Consider the following 17021-nt stretch of genomic DNA (forward strand, 5'->3'; position numbering starts at 1 on the left):
CCTCTCCCCATAAAAACCACTGCTATCACTCTCCCAGCGTCACTCTCCTGGCGTGGAGCAGCACCGTGTTAGGTGAGAGGAGTGTCCTGGGGCTGCCCTGGGGGTGCTTTGGCCATGCTCAGAGCTGTGTGCTGTGGGGTCCAGGGTGGCAGGTTTGGGGTACTTTTGGGTGCAATCAGCCACCTTAAACTTTTCCCTGACCTGGGATCTGCTGCAATAACCTCAGAGACCCAGTTCCTTCCCCTGTCATGCTTACGCAAGGGGAGATGTGCCTGGTTGGGGTGATGCTGGCACCCCGTGGGCCCCCTCTGCCCTCACTGGGGCTCTGAGTGTGCTCCTGTTCCTGCAGATGCACACCACCACTCCCCCCCTCCAGCAGTGGGTGCAGGAATGGCTGTGGTGACCTCTGCTCTGTGCAGTGCTCCCTGGGCAGGCTCTCTGCCAGGTGCCCAGGCTGCCCTGACCATGCTGGACTGCCTGTTCTTTGCCCATCTGCTTCCTGCCCCAGCAGCAAACTCACCACTAATATTAATCATGGGCAACCTGACTTGTCACGGAAAGGCTTGCAATAGGAGCATGAAGAGTGAACATGCATGAAAAGGTGGAAGGAAGAGAGAGCAACTCCTCCTCTCTGGGCTGATGAACCATTCAGTGAGTCCATCATGTCTGTATTCTGAGGATTTGCAGATTTGCCCATCACAGAGCATGGAAGTTCCCCCTGGGGGTCGGACAGATGCTGGCAAGACAGTGTACCATATCTGCAAGTATCTTTGGCAATTCTCTGCTGCTACTCTTTACTGTAGAGCTGAGAAGGACAACTGCAGCACCTATTTTCACCAATAATGCACAATTCCTAGCAGGGACATAAAGCTTGGCCTAAACCTTCTCTGAGTTCTTTATTGTTTTGGCTTGCAGAGTGGAAAAGGCTCCAGTGGCAGCAACCCCGGTGTCTGTATGTTTACATGCCAAGGTGTAGCATTACAGTAGCAGTGAAGACAGTTCATAAAATCTTAAACTGAATCAAGAAATCCAAATGAAATTCTCTAAACCTAGCTCCTGGTAATTCAGTACTGCAGCTCCTGCATAGAGGCATAAAGATACTATTTTTCCAAGAAATCTGGTCATAGGTTGGAGGCTATTTCAGCTCATTAACTTCAGCTGGAGTTAACCTGTGCCCTGGGGATCACATGGAAATGGTGTTTTACTGAGCACGTGCACACGTGGCTCTCCAGAATTGCTCAATCCAGTCACTTCTGCTTGAGGTCAGGGATGAGCCAGCCTTGAAATTTTCCCAGTCCAGACTCCTCCTCCCCCTTCTCCCCGCCCCTCCCCCCCCCCCCCCCCCAAGAAAAAAGATAGTCAAGACAAAATTTTAAGTCTACTTTCAGACCAGAACTGCTTTATTGCATTAAGGGAAACTAGGGAATCATTTGGTTCTTCTTCAGGGCAAAATCTTCCTTTTTCCACCCTGGCCCTGAATTTTTGAGGTGCTGGCTGGCATCAAGGTTTTCTGGAAATAAAAGTGCCATGCACATCATAACCCTCATCTGGCCAGCACAATGGTGAAGAGACCCCTAAGAAAACACTAGTTTGCATTGCCTAACTTCTGCATAAGGGCTTTAGCCTTGAAAAGCCTGTTGTTATTTAACAAGGCTGGAGGTTGCATCACTGTTTGCAGCACTTCTACTTAGTAATGTTAGATGTGTAAAGTACAGGCACTTAAAACCATGTACTTTCTTCTCGTCCCCTTCTCTCTCATTTGCTGGATTTTGTCATTTAATCCTCTCAAAATGCTTATTTTCTCTGATTTGAGTGGTCTGAGTATCATCTTTAAAAGCTGGCCTTGGAAACAAGACAAATTTAACCCTCTGGTTCCCCTAGTAATAGCTCTCATTTACTATGGAGGAATTAGTTACTAAGGGATTGGAAAAAACCAAAAAAACAAGTTCCCATCCAAATTTTTATCCAGACAAGTGGTCACAGCACCAAACCTGAGAGAGCTCAAGAAGCGTTTGAACAATACTCTCAGGTACATGGTGTGACTCTTGGGGCTGTCCTGTAAAGTAAACTAAAAATAAATGGTGGAGGAACTGGACTTCACACCAATCTATGAGATTCATAGTGAAGACCTTTTATTACACATAGCACACAGTTTATATAGGGTTAGGACTACAGCTTATTGACTAAAAGAGTTACACACCACCACACCAGATACTTAAGTTGGTTAGAACCCATCTCTCACAAGTCCCATGTTTTTATTATTTCATCCTGGCTATTTTCGTGCACCTGCAGAGTCCTGTGAATTGATACCATGTGAATTCTCAGGGAGTAAACCTCTTCCCTAGCAGCCAGCAGCAGCTGAGCTCCTTGCTGCTTCTGGCTGATAGCTAAGTCTCACAGGGCTTTTTATAGATCTGAATTGCACACTTATGATTTTACTGTAACATCAGTCCTGTGCAGGGGCAATATCTGGACTTTAATGGTCCTTGTGGGTCCCTTCCAACTCAGAATATGCTATGATTCTGTGATCTGCTCCAGCTCACATGAAGATGTCCTTTCCATAGTTGCTGGACAAGCTATAAGTTTCCTACAGGACTTTACAAATAAGCTAGAGGAGCCTGAAAAAAAATGTATTATCCTGGATACAAAGGCCTGTGGAGAGATTGTAGTGAAATTCCTGGCTGTAAGGCCAAATTACTGGTGAAACATGCTGGCATAATTGCCCAGGATTCTGTGGGTTTAGAAAAAGCCTGATTGAATATTATGGACAATATTTAAAACCCATGGAGATGCACCTTTAGATTCCTATATTTTCAGGTTATTAAAAACTTGCCTAGATCTCCAGGATCAAGGATCACACAGCCAGTATGGGTAATATATTAATATTTGAAAACCTCCGAAAGCAAAGCACAAGATTCCCTCCTTGTCCCTGTTGACAGTTTATAAATTAATCTATCACCTAACAAACAATTTTATTTTGCCACCTCGGACCCTATAGGGAGTAAAAAAAAATCTTTTTAGCAGTCAGACATCATATTTCTGAGCTATAGTATGCCAAGTCCTCCTGAGAATCTGGCTCTGTAATAACATTATAATACACCCTAGCATGGGAAAGACCATCGCAACTATTGCATTCCCAGAGCATAACAAAGCAATGAATAAACACAGAATACATGCCTTGTTGCATTCATCCTGTATTTTATTACTTCCTCTTAAAAAGTCCAGTTCAGAGAGTACATTACTTAATCTCCTTCTGCCTGATAACCAATCCCGCTGGAGCAGCCCAGGCCAGAGGAGGGGAGCGGCAAGGACCAGAAACAAACCAGTGTAGCAAATTGCACCTTGCGACTCAAAGCACAATACTTGTGTACCTTGGAAGACTACACCAGGTAAGAGCTTTTTGCTACATGGCATTTATTCCCCAAATTGTGTTGAATCAAGTGTATCTTTATCTGTGTGGGTTTTAGGTGTAATTCTGGCTCCTGGTGGTTAAAAGCTCCTTCCAGGACATAGCACTTACATTCAAAAGAAAAATTTCCAAGAGAGAGCTATCCCAGAAGATGTAGGTTTTACTCTGAGAAGCACCTTTAGGGGCCAGGAGGAGCCTAGACCCATGTCTAGACACCTGAACTAAGTCCACAACATGACCAGGTTGGTGGTGATGTGCCCCAGGCTGTAGCAATGGAGTCCGTGTCTAAAGAGTTGTCTGGGAGCAGTCAGAAACCACCTTTCACGTATCAGAACTAATTACATGTTTTTATTGGCATTACCTTAACCAAATAAAGGATTTGTTGCCTTCTCTCAGTGTGGGAAATATCAGCACTTCTAACATCTCACTATGAAAAAGGATGCCACTTCCAACCTAGTCCTGTGGTTTCTCCTCCCTTGGGCTACCTCTGGCATCAGTAGTTCATGGAAAAAATGCAAGGGATTTCTTTAAACCTCAAAGCTGGCATCCAGGGGACCAGGTCCTTTCACAGCAGTCAGCATTTCTGCCACGCTGCTAACCAGGGAAAATTTACTCAAGAGGAAATTAACAAGGTCAAAGGCGGAAAGGGAAAAGTGAATGACCAATTATTTTTTTCTGTCTTTTCAGACCTGAGACCAAACGTGGGTTATAAAGGCATCACTTGTGCAACAACAATTTCTTGCTTTTGCTAAGAGTATTAGTAAGGTGTCATCAAACAGAATAGAGGTGCAGCACTCCTAACTGGAAGGAAAAATTCCCAGGATATTTAGCCCTAAACTCTGCCATGGCAATGAAAACCACTGGCTCAAAGAAATACCTCCAGTTGCTCCTTTTTCAGGTTGCTCTTCTAGGGCCTGTTTTCTGTGGGAAGGTGTTGGTCTGGCCAACGGAAGGCAGCCACTGGCTGAACATGAATGTAATTATACAGGAGCTTATCCGCCGTGGGCACAGCATTACTATCCTGGTATCCAACGCGACCCTCTTCATTGAACCCAAGGCTAAGGCTGGGGAGAATTTTGAGGTGTATTATGTGCCTTACAAGAAAGATGTCCCTCAGAGCCTGATTAATGGAATAGTGGAACTGTGGCTCAATAACAGGCCAACCATGTTGACCTTCTGGCAGTTTTACAGGGAGTTGGGAAGACTGTCCGTAGGCTGGCAGAAGATGAACAAGCTCATGTGCGATGCGGTGCTTGCCAACCGAGAGCTGATGGCTCGCCTGCAGGGCGCTGGCTTTGACATGCTGCTGTCAGACCCAGTGACCCCCTGTGGGGAACTCATGGCTCTTAAGCTGGACATCCCCTTTGTCTACTCACTACGCTTCTCTCCAGCCTTCACTTTAGAGAGGCACTGTGGCAAGATCCCAACCCCACCATCCTACACACCTGCAGCCTTGTCTGAGCTCACTGACCACATGTCCTTCGGTGAGAGAATAAAAAATTTTGTGTCTTACCATCTGCAAGACTATGTTTTCCAGAGCTACTGGGGACATTGGGATATCTATTACAGCAAGATCCTAGGTAAGTCTTTGGATAATTCACTTCTCATTATACAGCCTTCATGCTTATGACCTACAGAGCGAGAAACCTGGCAGGGTCACAAAGTCAAGGGAGAAGTCCATAAGAGGTTTGTCACTACGTCCCAAAAAAGAGAAGGAGTCACCAGGCTCCAACAGTTGCACTCATTAACCTGTCAGAGTGCTGTGCTGTAATGCCATTTCACTGAGACAGGATCAGAGTCTTTGCAATAGATGACTTGACTTTTCTCATAATTAATTTTAATGTGGAGGTTCATACAACTTCCACACCATGTAGGGCCCTCAGCAAGGGATCCTCAGCTTACATATTTCCCCCTTCAATGACTGCACAGAAGGCAGCCAGGAAAAGAGCTGTTTTCCTAATCCAGAGTACCATATCAAGGAGGGGGGTGCCGGTGAACTGCAAGCCAGCCTTGCCACTCTCAGTAACAATACTGAAATGCATTGTGGCTTTGTAATAAAGACTTCACTTATGTCAGTGGTCATAGAAAACCAATTCTCTCTACACAAAACAAGTTTTATTCAAAACATACTCTCCACCCACAAGCAAACAGTGAAAACAAGAAGTCTTTTTTTCTCTGCAGGCTTTTCTTCTGGACAGTGTTGAGTGAATATGTAGAAAAATGTGTGCTATTAATCAGCATGCCATTTCTACTACTCTTGCATTGAGCTCTTGAAAAAGAATACTTGCAAATCTCTTGGTGTTCAAAAAATTGCCTGCATATATCTGAATGCTGCAGGACTCCAGAAGTACACCAAGCTGTTGTCATGTGCATAGTAGATGAAGTATCTCTGCTTGGCTTCTCAGAGTCCAGCTGTTGCCATAATACTCACTTTCATCCTGGAAAGGATGCTCTAGGCAGCATGGAAACAGTTAGCAGATGCCTTGCAAAACAGCATTAGGAAAACACTGTGTAACAGAGGTGTTTGAAACCCTGTAAATAATGGTTTTTAGCGCAGTGAAGAGGCCTTACATTATTTCTTAATTGCACATCAGAAGGGGCCATAAATAAACTATTTAAAGGGTTTTCTAGTTCAATTTGCAGTGCATAATTGGCACTTAGTGGCAGGCAGGAAGCCCACAGGATTACCAACCAGCTCTGACCACCCACGATGCATGCTCTGGTTGAGGCAAGTTCACTTAAGGACAGTCTTACTCTGATTCTGGAGTCATTTGCTGTGTAGTTTCATCCATTTTGAGGTGCAGCTCCTGAGCTGCAGCCATGGATCACGACACTAAGTGCACTGTAAAGGGATACTCAGAGGCCTCATAAAAGCAAAAGTGCCCACAGTCAGTGAACATCTTTGCTGTGTATCCAGCTGTGCTTCAAAGAGCCAGAAGAATGAAAGTCACCTCTTCTACCTAACAGATAATACACAGACTGTAGTTAGACAAGCAGGAGAACTGGACTACCAGCAGGATACGATCCTCACTGGACCAAGCCCCTCAGGGGTTAAGGGGTCTCCCCGCTGCTCCAAAAGCAGATCTTCCAGCTTTAGCAAGCTACTTACCACCACAGGGTGCTAGATGGTGCCAGTTACTTTTTTTTCCCCTTCCCAGGAAAACATGCTATTATCCAGGACAGGATTTCATGCCACCTACCTTGACTCCCTGCCCTTGGGACCGAGGCAGTGTCGCACATGCCCAGCCCAGTGTGGGAGTGCTGCTGCTCCCAGTGAAGGAAAGCCACGTGTGCATGGCCACACAGGGCAGGCTATGGCAGGGAAGGAGGTGGCAGTGCTGTGGCTGTTGGCCATGTTGGGCTGGGGCTCTGGGGGGAAGGTGTTGGTCTGGACAGCTGACAACAGCCACTGGCTGAACATGCAGCATATTCTCCAGGAGCTTGTGGTCCGGGGCCATGAGGTGACCGTGCTGATGCCTTCATGCTTCCTCATCTTCAATGCCTCACAGCCCTCACTCTTCCAATTTGAGGTGATTGAGGTACCGATCACCAAAAAGGAGATGGCTGCCTTAATGGATGAACTTTTCTATTTTTGGTCTTACAAGATGAGAGTGCTACCAGTGTGGAAAAGTGCTTACAAGACAGCTCAACTTGTGAAAAAGATGGAGAACATAACCAAAACCATTTGTGATGAAGTCCTGAAGAATGAGGTGTTGCTGGAGAGACTGAGGGCAGCCGCCTTTGATGTCTTTTTGGCAGACGCACTGGCACCCGGTGGGGAGTTGTTTGCTGAGAAGCTGGGTATCCCCTTCGTGTATACCATCCGGTTCTCCATAGGCAACACCCTGGAGCGGCTCTGTGGGACACTCCCAGCACCTCCTTCATATGTGCCAGCCACCCTGAGCAGCCTAACAGATAGGATGACTTTCTGGGAAAGGCTAAAAAACATCTTCCTCTATGTTGTGCAGGATAGCATGTATCATTACGTTCTCTGGGGAAGCTGGGATCAATACTACAGTGATGTTTTAGGTAAGGCTGTTGTCTCTTCCAGAAATTACATCTGCTGCTCTAAGTGATAACAGTTAACACTTAAAAGGAAACAGGTCAAACACATATGCATTGCTGGCGGGCAGATGAAATGGATATTATTTCAATATAAGACTTTAAGGTGTTTTTATTTTTATTTCACTAGTAAGGTGTCATTCTTCTGAGAGTTAAGCTGTTAGATATCCTACTATTAGAGTACCTAGCTGCGTGTTTTTGATGCTTATCCTGTTTGACATGATAAGAAAATCTTGTGCTGGCAGAAGCATGGTTTGGTGATCTGTTGTTTAAGCCTCAGAGCTGTTTGGATCTTGTGGTGTCTTGTTTTATTGTTAAATGTGGGGTTTATCATTTAAGGCTTCATGTGCAATACCTGTTTTGTTAGCTTGCATGGGCTATATGATGGATTTGTGCTGAAAACACTGTAGATAACAACAAGGATGCTTTAATGCTGTGGCTCTGCAGGATATTCCAGAATGGGATTTGCTGCTTGCCCTATTCTTCTGAGTGTTGTGTTACGACATGCCCTCTTGTCATGCTTGCCAATCTTGGCATCAGATGGGTGTCCCTTTAATTGGTTGGCTTTAAAGTGTTTGCATAGTGAAGCAGTGAACAGCTTCCAGTTCAGTCAGACCAGAGTTGTACCTGGAATGTTGAGATGATAAGGCCAAAGGCCTCCTGGCTGCTCTGGGCCTATGCATGCTGCTGGAGCACTGGCTTTTGTGGAAGGGTGGTGGTCTGGCCCACTGATGCAAGTCACTGGATCAACATGAAAGTGCTGCTGCAAGAGCTTGTTCTCCGGGGTCATGAAGTGACTGTGCTAGTACCCTCAAGCAATCTGCTCATCGATTACCAAGACACCTCCTCCCCCTTCACCTTTGAAGTCCTGCAAGTCCCCTTTAGCCAGAAGACCCTGGATGCTGCCATGGAGGACTTCCTCAATTTCTGGCTGAATGAAGTCTCTAATCTCTTCCCCTGGGAGGTCATGTGGAGGATGAAAGAGGACCTGGAGGTCTTTACCAATATGTCAAAGCAAACCTGTGACACCTTGCTGAGGAACTCTCAGCTGATAGCAAAACTGAAGCAGGCCAAGTTTGATGCTCTGATCGCTGACCCCCTGGCAGTAGGTGGGGAGCTTGTAGCAGAAATCCTAGCAATACCTTTTGTCTACAGCTTCCGCTTCTCTGATGGGAATGTAGTAGAGCGGCTGTGTGGTGGGGTCCCATCCCCACCTTCCTATGTGCCTGCTAGTACAAGTGGACTGACAGACCAGATGTCCTTTATGGAAAGACTACAGAACTTCCTCTTTTACTTCTACATGGATTTATTTTTCTTGAAGTTTTGGCGAGATGAATGGGATGGATACTACAGCAATGTCTTAGGTAAGGCAGCTGTAGAGTGGTTTCTCCTCTTGCAAAGGTTGTGCCTTTTGAATGTTTTGGGACCTCAGTGCTGTTGTCTCAAAATACTCTTTCTCAAAGGCCAACAGAGGTGGCAATCCTGTTTTGGTCATAGAGGCTCTGCTTTCCCTTTTAAATCTGATCTAGTCTTTCAGACACAAGCACACTTTTGCTCTAGTTCCTCCTGAAGGTCTACAAAGCATGTGGCTCTAATTTCTGTAAACAGTGATATTGCTGGCAAATTCTTGCAGTGAGCTGTATGCTCATTTTAGTGCTTTCAGAGGACAGTTTTTGCTTCTTCATCTTGGTGATACCAACTTCTGCAGTTAAGATGGTAGAAGATAAAGGCTGGAAGGGCAAAATCATTCCTCACCTAAATGTAAGGCACTGGAGACAACTCCATTAACAATACAGGGATGGAGTTGACCCTGTTGTAACTGGGAACACTGGCTGTCTCTGAACAACTGCAGAGCAAAAAAGGCACATTTCATTCACACGACATGCATCCTCTGGAAGTATCTTGCAATGCTGCATAGTGCAGGAAGTTGAGCATGAGTTCAGATTCTTGAACAGTAGACAAAGAACTGTCACCTTTCCCTTTCATCCACCATTCAGAGTTTGAAATAGTCTCCTTAAACTACATACATACCTGAAAATTTTGTCCCAACATAGTACAACTGAGGCGTGATTCAAAGTCTATTAAAGAGACCTTTTAGTTCAATGGACTTTGAAGCTTGTCCAGAATATCTGCCAGTTTAGGCAGATAACGAGTGAACAGCAAGCACAAGGGCATCTCTTCTGCTGCTGCCCTATCTCTTCCTGCGTTTACCAAACACAGACAAGCTAGTGCTCTGCAAACCAGTCCCTCTTCCCTGGATTGATTTTTTCTTAATACCCCATAAGACTTAATTACATCTTATATCACTCCAAATGTAATGCAGACTTAATTTTCACTTCAGCAGCTTTGTAATTCACTTGTTGATCTTCATAAAGAAAAAAAAATCACTGGTGTAGATTACGATGTAGTATAAGAAGATGCCCAACAGATAATTTTTATCTCACTGCTCATTTTGCTTGATTCCTGCTTGTATTAGGCTGGCTGTGGCCACTAATTTATCAATACTTTTAACACTTTTACTGCCCAGTTTTGTTTTGTGGAGAAACTACTGCAAAGACAACTTGCAACATGTATATAAGAATATACTGGTCATCTGTAAAACATTAGATCCATTAGATTTTTTCTGTAGATGAGTTTCTAAAGACAATGTTTTTTGCATAAAAAGACATGCAAAGCATCTATGGATTTGGCCAATTTTTTCCCAATATGTGTCAGAAGCTGCTGACCCAGTTTTCAAGAAAACTGAGTATGTCTGTACCTGTCTTTATTGTTGTCGGAGCAGTCACTGACTGAGTCATCATTTGAAAGATGCTACAGAACTTAATTTTAAAACTTTACTCCTCCCTGACAGGTGATCATCACTTTGTGATTTATTTTTTATTTGGAACTAAGTTTTGTGTGATTGTTCTCTTCCCCAAACTGCGGTTTTATTACAAGCACAGGTAATGAAGTCTTTCAGTGGCAAGAATTTCAGCAACAAGATTGTACTTCTATATTACAGATAATAAATCTTCCTGCTTGTACTGCTCTAAATTAATCCTGAAGGTTCAAAGTTCTCTTAAAGGTTGTATTGCTTTGTTGGCGGCCACCTGCCAAGTCTGAACACGGGACGGGGCAAGGAATAGGTCCAGACTTGTGAATGTTTTCATTTTATGCATGGTTTGATAGATTACACTGATTGGGAGTGCCAAAAGACAAAGGTAAGGCTCCTATTCACAATCTAGAGCAAACAAGGTCACTCTCGGGCATGTTGTAAACCTCTTCCTCCTCGTTCACAGGAAGGCCCACAACTCTATGTGAGACGATGGGGAAAGCAGAGATATGGTTAATCAGAACTTACTGGGATTTTGAATTTCCACGCCCTTTCCTGCCCAACTTTGAGTTTGTTGGAGGACTTCACTGTCAGCCTGCAAAGCCACTACCAAAGGTAACCCAGCTTTGGTCTCCTGTTAGCTAGTTGGTTGTGCAGCAGAGGAAAGACTGTTTCCCTGATCAGCTATGCAAGCCATGTCCTGAGAAAGCTCATTCTTAAAGAAAAGTTCTGCTGCTGGTGGGGAGCGTGGAACTATTTAGCATCTATCCACACTTGTTCAAACAGAGGTCTGGGTTTACAGCCTGCTGTCTTAAAAGAAGATGGCTGACAGCATGGTGGAATACAGTGTCTGTTTTAGGAAAAACACAGGCTACCTCAGAGTAGTTAAGTGTGAGATTTAATTATAAGGTACAGACTTGCAGCCCATGGTAACACTGAAATACCTAATGCAAAAAGGCACTGTGACAGGACAAATTCTTCAGCTAAAATGGGGTCAGAACAGGCAGAAAGAGATGAGTGAGAAACACTTCTATGGTACCTTAGTTTAAGATACCTTAAAGGAATTAAAAGACTTTAGCATATCCAGCTTACACTCTGCTGTGAATGGCTATATTCTGGTGGAATTGAAGCTCCCAGATACTGATGATGGCAAAATGACAAGCTGTAGTCTAGATTATCATTCCTCTAAGCGCCTCAGAAGATGTAGGCCATTATCAGTGCAAGTTGTCTACTAAAAGAAACCTTTTAATTCCCTTCCCACTCCCCTGTAGCAGGGGTTGAGGTTGGGGGAAATGGATAACTATTCTCTTTTGGATGTTACTGCCATTTCACATGACTCTAACTGAAAAAAGGAACAGACAAACCTATTGGTCTGATTTGTAGAAAACCTTTTAAGCAATGTGGTGTGTTGCAAGCAATAAGGGAACTGTCTGGCTAACAAAATGATGGCAGTGACTCAGTCTGTGATCAGGATGCTGAAAAACCCTGTCAGTTTTCAGCATGGTCCCTTCCTGCAGAGTTATGTAATAGAAAGTACTAGTTCCAGGAAAATGACTATGCTAGGGAGGAGGCCACAGGGTATTGCCAACTCATGACAATACCAGGATCCATTCCTGCTGCTTGTGCTCCAGAAGAAACGTGTCCTGAAACTGCTAGATTTTCTTTCAAAAAGACAAAGCACCTGTCACCCATCTCAACTTGTCCTGCTCATTCTTAGGGGGAGAAGCTGTTCTGCCCAGGCCCAGGTCTGTCTTTGTAATGCTCTTCTGCCAGAGGAGGTGCTCATAACACCACGATTATCAAATTGATAAGCTAAAATGGTTATGCTCTTTGTTCACAGAAATCTGTGTAATCTGCATGGCATAATTACTCCTGATATGCTTTCTTCCTCTCCTAGGAAATGGAAGAATTTGTCCAGAGCTCAGGGGAACATGGCATCGTGGTATTCTCTCTTGGGTCAATGGTCTACAACCTAAGTGATGAAAAAAGTAATGTGATTGCCAAAGCCCTCAGCCAGTTTCCACAAAAGGTGAATTTTCTTTCAGGCCTAAACCAATTTGCCTTGGTTTTTTCACCCCTGTTGCCTTCAGTGAGACTTTTACATTTGAACTGGCCTGTTTTTAAACTGCATCCCTGCTGGATGTGCTACAGCTGGGAAGCTGGGCTCTCAGAGACAGACTGCTGAGCTACCTCATGTGGAGTTCTGGTGTTTCACCTCAACCAAATTACGTGGAGGTGTGTTACAATAAGCACATATTAACTAATCAAAGAACTCAGCTGGGGCCAAAGCTATTTGAATTACTGGGGAAAGTTACATGGGTTTGAGATAGAGTCCTACAATACATGTAATAATACTAGAGGACACATCACATGCACCATGTTTATTTTATTCCTTGTTCAAGGTCCTCTGGCGGTACAAAGGAAAAAAACCAGAAACTCTGGGCTCCAACACCAGGATTTATGACTGGATACCCCAAAATGACCTGCTTGGTGAGACTGCTTCTATCTGGGATGGATTGCACCCTTGGAACAACTGTTTCCTTTGTTTTTCTCCTAAATGGCTAACTCGGGGAACAGAACTGTGTAACACTTGTGGATCTACTCAGTTTCATAGCTTAAGCTGCAGAGCTTTGCTCTTGGGAGCCTTAATTCCTTAAAGGCTCTGACTTAACAGAGCTTGGTGGCAGTTGTCTGGAAGGGCTCAAAACCACCTGTAGGCAGGAGTTGAGTAGAGATGTACTCTGGAGTTCAATTTGGCCTCTGCAGTTAATCTCCAAGGCTTATTCTTCAAAATGCTTGACCTAAGGTAAGAAAAGCAGGGGGCTGTTCTGAATCTGACACCCTGTGAAAACTAGAATTGCACAAGAGCAGAAAGGCTAAGGTAACTGGGGTAATCTAGTGGGACATGATGATTCACATTGTATTAAATAAGTATGAATGCATGAAAGCTGCGTGTGCAAGCTCTGCTGCTGACCCAGAGGTCAGGGCTGTTCCCTTCTCTAGCACTGCATTTGCCCCAGTGGTTTGCACTGTTCACTTCCCAGTCAATACAGTCTGCCACAGCTGCTGTTAAATGCATCTTTCCTTCCCTGTTCCAGGCCATCCCTCCACAAAGGCCTTTATTACTCACGGAGGGACCAACGGGCTCTATGAAGCCATCTACCATGGGATCCCAATGGTTGGGATTCCAATGTTTGCTGACCAGCACGACAACATTGCTCACATGGTAGCAAAGGGAGCTGCGGTTCATGTGGATTTCAACACACTAAAGACTGAGGACCTGGTTAATGCACTGAATACAGTCATTTACAATTCCATGTGAGTTTTATTCTTGCCATACAGTAAGTTGAGGTTATTAAAACCTTGGGCTGCTGATGTGAGAAATTCTGCTAGCTCTTCTGGGATGGAAAAGGTAGAGCAGCTGAGTTTGTGTTTCAGATTAAAACCATCTTTCATTTCTGAGAATCAGCATTTCTCAAATAGAAGAGATCAGCAATTTATTTTTCCTTATACTACATTTTATGATCCCTTTAAGAAAAAGTTCTTGGAAAGCCCAAAGACATCCCTGCTAGTGTAAATCCTCTGGAGGCACTGAGTGACAATTCTAGTTGTATTAGGTCTTCTCTGTCAGCAGTCACAACAGTTTATTCTCCTACTCCTGATTTACCCATATCCTTAGGTTACCATGCCCATCATTCAGGACTTAAGAAGGTAAGGAAGGCAGCTGGGATCCCTTGCTAAGGATAAGGCCATTGACAAAGGGACTGGAAAAGTCTTTGGCAGCAGCTCCTGACAAGTGTGAATGATAGGTGTTCTTTCAATAAGAACTTTCAAACTCCTGAAGCAAATGGACCAACACTGATGGAGGTATCTAGTATCCAAGGGAGTTAGCCATGGTGAAGGTGACCTGTAACAATCTGAGTGATATCTGGTGTATGTGACCTCCCCAACCTTCCCCTCAGTTTTATCATTGAGCATGACATCATAGGGCCTGGGATATCCCTTTGGTCTGTTGGGGTCAGCTGTCCTATCTGTGTCCTCTCTCAACTCCTTGTGCACCCCCAGCCCCCTTGCTGGTGGGGTTATGTGAGAGACAGAAAAGGCCTTGGCTCTGTGAAATGGCTACTCAGCAGTAAGGAAAGCATCCCAGTTTTATCAACACTTTTCAGCACAAATCCAAAACATAGCCCACACAAGTTACTGTGAAGAAATTTAACTCTCTCCCAAACAAAACCAGCATGCTGTATTATATTGGAATATAAAATGCTGCAAATATTTCCAGTTGCTTTTTTTAAAGCAGTATCTGGAATAATTTCTAGTAACTTTTCTTTGCAAAATATTGGCTTTCTCTATTACTACTCTTAACCCAATTTTAAGTGTACAGGAATAAACCGGATCAGTTTCAAATATATGGCTGATGAAAGTAAAACAAGAGCTGTCTACCTTCCTCAGGAAGACTGCCAAATGCTAAATAGGTTGTTTCAGGAATCAGTGAGAAATCTCCTTTGTTTCTTTTTTTTGTCCCCCAGCTATAAGGAAAATGCTCTGAAGTTATCCAAGATACACCATGATCAGCCAGTTAAACCTCTGGACAGAGCTGTCTTCTGGATTGAATTTGTTATGCGCCACAAAGGAGCAAAGCACTTGAGACCAGCTGCTCACCATCTCACCTGGTACCAGTACCACTCCCTGGATGTTCTGGCATTCTTGTGCACCTGTATAGCCATTGTTGTCTTCATTCTTGTTAAGTGTTGCTTATGTTGCTGTAGAAGATGTGGCAGGATTGCAAAGAAGAAGAAAGAATAGACATCTTGTTCCCATCAGCACTTTTTCTTCTCCTAGGTAGATTCGGCAAGGCATTTATGTACATTCTTTGGTGAACAGAATTACTAGGATATGCCTTAATTTGGGCATGTCATGACACACCCCACTGACAGGGTCATGCTACAAAGCCATTGTGGGGCAGAGCTGCTTGCTTGACCAGTCAATTCCCTCTGGCCTAAGTAAAATTGAATTATAGCTGCTTTATTCCTTAGGGCTCTGTTAGCTGATCACACATGGTCCCTTACTATGGTGATTCTTTGGTATATTTCATAAATTCAGCCTTCCCTCATGTGGTGCTGTGGGTCTGCAACTAGTCTTCTTACCTGAACTCTGTCCTCTCCTCTAGTGTAACCCAGACTTGATGATTCACAATCAGAGTGTCTCTCTCCTGACAGGACAGTGAAGCTAAGATCACAGGCTCCTAAAAGGTGCCTGCCTGAAGGGTCATGATCATGACAACTGGGAGCTGCACGTGGCAAATGTACTGACTACTTAGGGGCTGAGGGGAGACCAGAGTCCTAAGACCATCAGAGAAATTCCTTTTCTGGGAAGTGTTTCACTTTTCCTTTCAGTCTAGAGTCCTGCTGCACAGGCCATCATTCTAACTGCAACACTGCAGGGGCATGAAAATCACCTCTCAGGAATATGCATATTTTAACCCACAACTGCCTCTGGGTCATGCCAGAAAAGCTCTAGAGAGGGAACTTGCAAAGCAGTAACATTACATGTGGGAACAATGCATTAGTCATTTGCCTTGCCTGAGAAGTCTGAGGGAAAATAATGCTGCTCTTGGGTCAGATAAGAGTGGTAGTAAATGCAGTACTTCTTCAGTTGTTAAAGGTGTCTACTATAATGCTCCTAGTTCAGGTCTCCTGTTCTAGATAAGGTTATTTCACTGCTCTACCAGCTTACTCAAGAAAGGACCTGCTTCAATTGTACCTGATATTTGCTGTACTCTGAAATTGTTTTTCAAACAGAACAGGCTAAGAAAACATGATTGCTTGTTTACATAATAAAATTCCTTACACCACATTGGTTTTTATCAGCAGTTATGCTTCAACATCTGCTTAAATCTCTTCATACTTCAACATGTACCAAAGCTCAAGTGAACCGTTTCCAGACTAAAGAGGGGTTACAATAAGACTACTGCATCTCATGGCAAGTTCTGGTACACTGTTCCTATTGTCACAATAGGATGATATGCAAGAATATGCATATTAAAATATGCAAAGTAAACAGAAAGTGGAATAGCATGACATTTGGGCCCCAGATTAGAAAGGGCTTGCTGTAAATGTTCAGAGGTAGGCACAGCTCCACCAAGCTTGATTACTAACAGCCCCCATGACCCAGTTGCTGAGATGTCACTCCAGGTGCCAGGCAGCCAGCAAGCCTTGAGCATACTGCATAGGTATTGGTCAGACACTGGAAACAGGACAGCTGGGAGAACTCAGACACAGAAAGTGCTCCACACTCACTGGAAGGAGGTGCTTCTTTGGTGTAACCTACTCAAAAAATGGCTTATCTAGTATTGAATTTATGAATGAAAAAAATGCAAAACAATCAACCAAAAACCAAACAAAATCAACACTCCCTCTTCATTTTAGAATCTGTTATATAAAGCAGAGAAAGATATCAGTATGAAGATGGTCTATGATGCATTTCTCCAATTAGACACAGTATGTATACTAAATTTGTCAGACTGATCTGATCCTAGTTAGCAGACACACCTCTCCGTGAACAATAAACTGTTCTGAGGAACCCAAGCATACATTCAGCTTGTACTGCTTGAAGAATTCAAACATACTTGCATGCTGGAGGTCTGACTTCGTGCTTAACACATGTACATGTTTACTGGAACTGTAGACTGAAATAAGCACAGCCCAAATTACTGCCAGATCTAAAAAACACACGCTT

The 17021-nt window shown here is 44.0% G+C and overlaps 1 protein-coding gene across 9 annotated transcripts; it reads left to right on the forward strand.

Moving 5' to 3' along the window:
• Positions 1-2: 2 nt before the first annotated feature.
• LOC139672276 (UDP-glucuronosyltransferase 2A2-like) lies at positions 3-16155 on the forward strand. Of its 9 annotated transcripts, XM_071556039.1 has the most exons (9): positions 6-72; positions 3221-3389; positions 4097-4989; positions 6806-7438; positions 10750-10898; positions 12181-12312; positions 12686-12773; positions 13382-13601; positions 14813-16155. In XM_071556039.1, the coding sequence occupies exons 3-9, from the start codon at positions 4254-4256 to the stop codon at positions 15087-15089; spliced, it is 2235 nt and encodes a 744-aa protein (XP_071412140.1). In that variant the 5' UTR covers positions 6-72; positions 3221-3389; positions 4097-4253; the 3' UTR covers positions 15090-16155. The 9 variants fall into 9 exon arrangements, with proteins under 9 accessions (XP_071412135.1, XP_071412140.1, XP_071412133.1 ...); XM_071556034.1 differs by lacking the exon at positions 6806-7438 and having other exon boundaries at positions 3-72; positions 3226-3389; XM_071556032.1 differs by lacking the exon at positions 6806-7438.
• Positions 16156-17021: the final 866 nt, after the last annotated feature.

This window comes from Pithys albifrons, chromosome 5 (assembly GCF_047495875.1).
Source record: "Pithys albifrons albifrons isolate INPA30051 chromosome 5, PitAlb_v1, whole genome shotgun sequence".
In the NCBI taxonomy this organism is placed as follows: domain Eukaryota; kingdom Metazoa; phylum Chordata; class Aves; order Passeriformes; family Thamnophilidae; genus Pithys; species Pithys albifrons.

What these genes read in the sequence shown, in the direction of transcription:
- LOC139672276 (XM_071556039.1), top strand. Translation starts at nt 4,254, where the DNA reads ATGGCAATGAAAACCACTGGCTCAAAGAAATACCTCCAGTTGCTCCTT. An exon ending in ATACTACAGTGATGTTTTAG is followed by an intron (nt 7,439 to 10,749) that starts GTAAGGCTGTTG and finishes CCTCGTTCACAG; the next exon opens with GAAGGCCCACAACTCTATGT. An exon ending in CTGCAAAGCCACTACCAAAG is followed by an intron (nt 10,899 to 12,180) that starts GTAACCCAGCTT and finishes TTCCTCTCCTAG; the next exon opens with GAAATGGAAGAATTTGTCCA.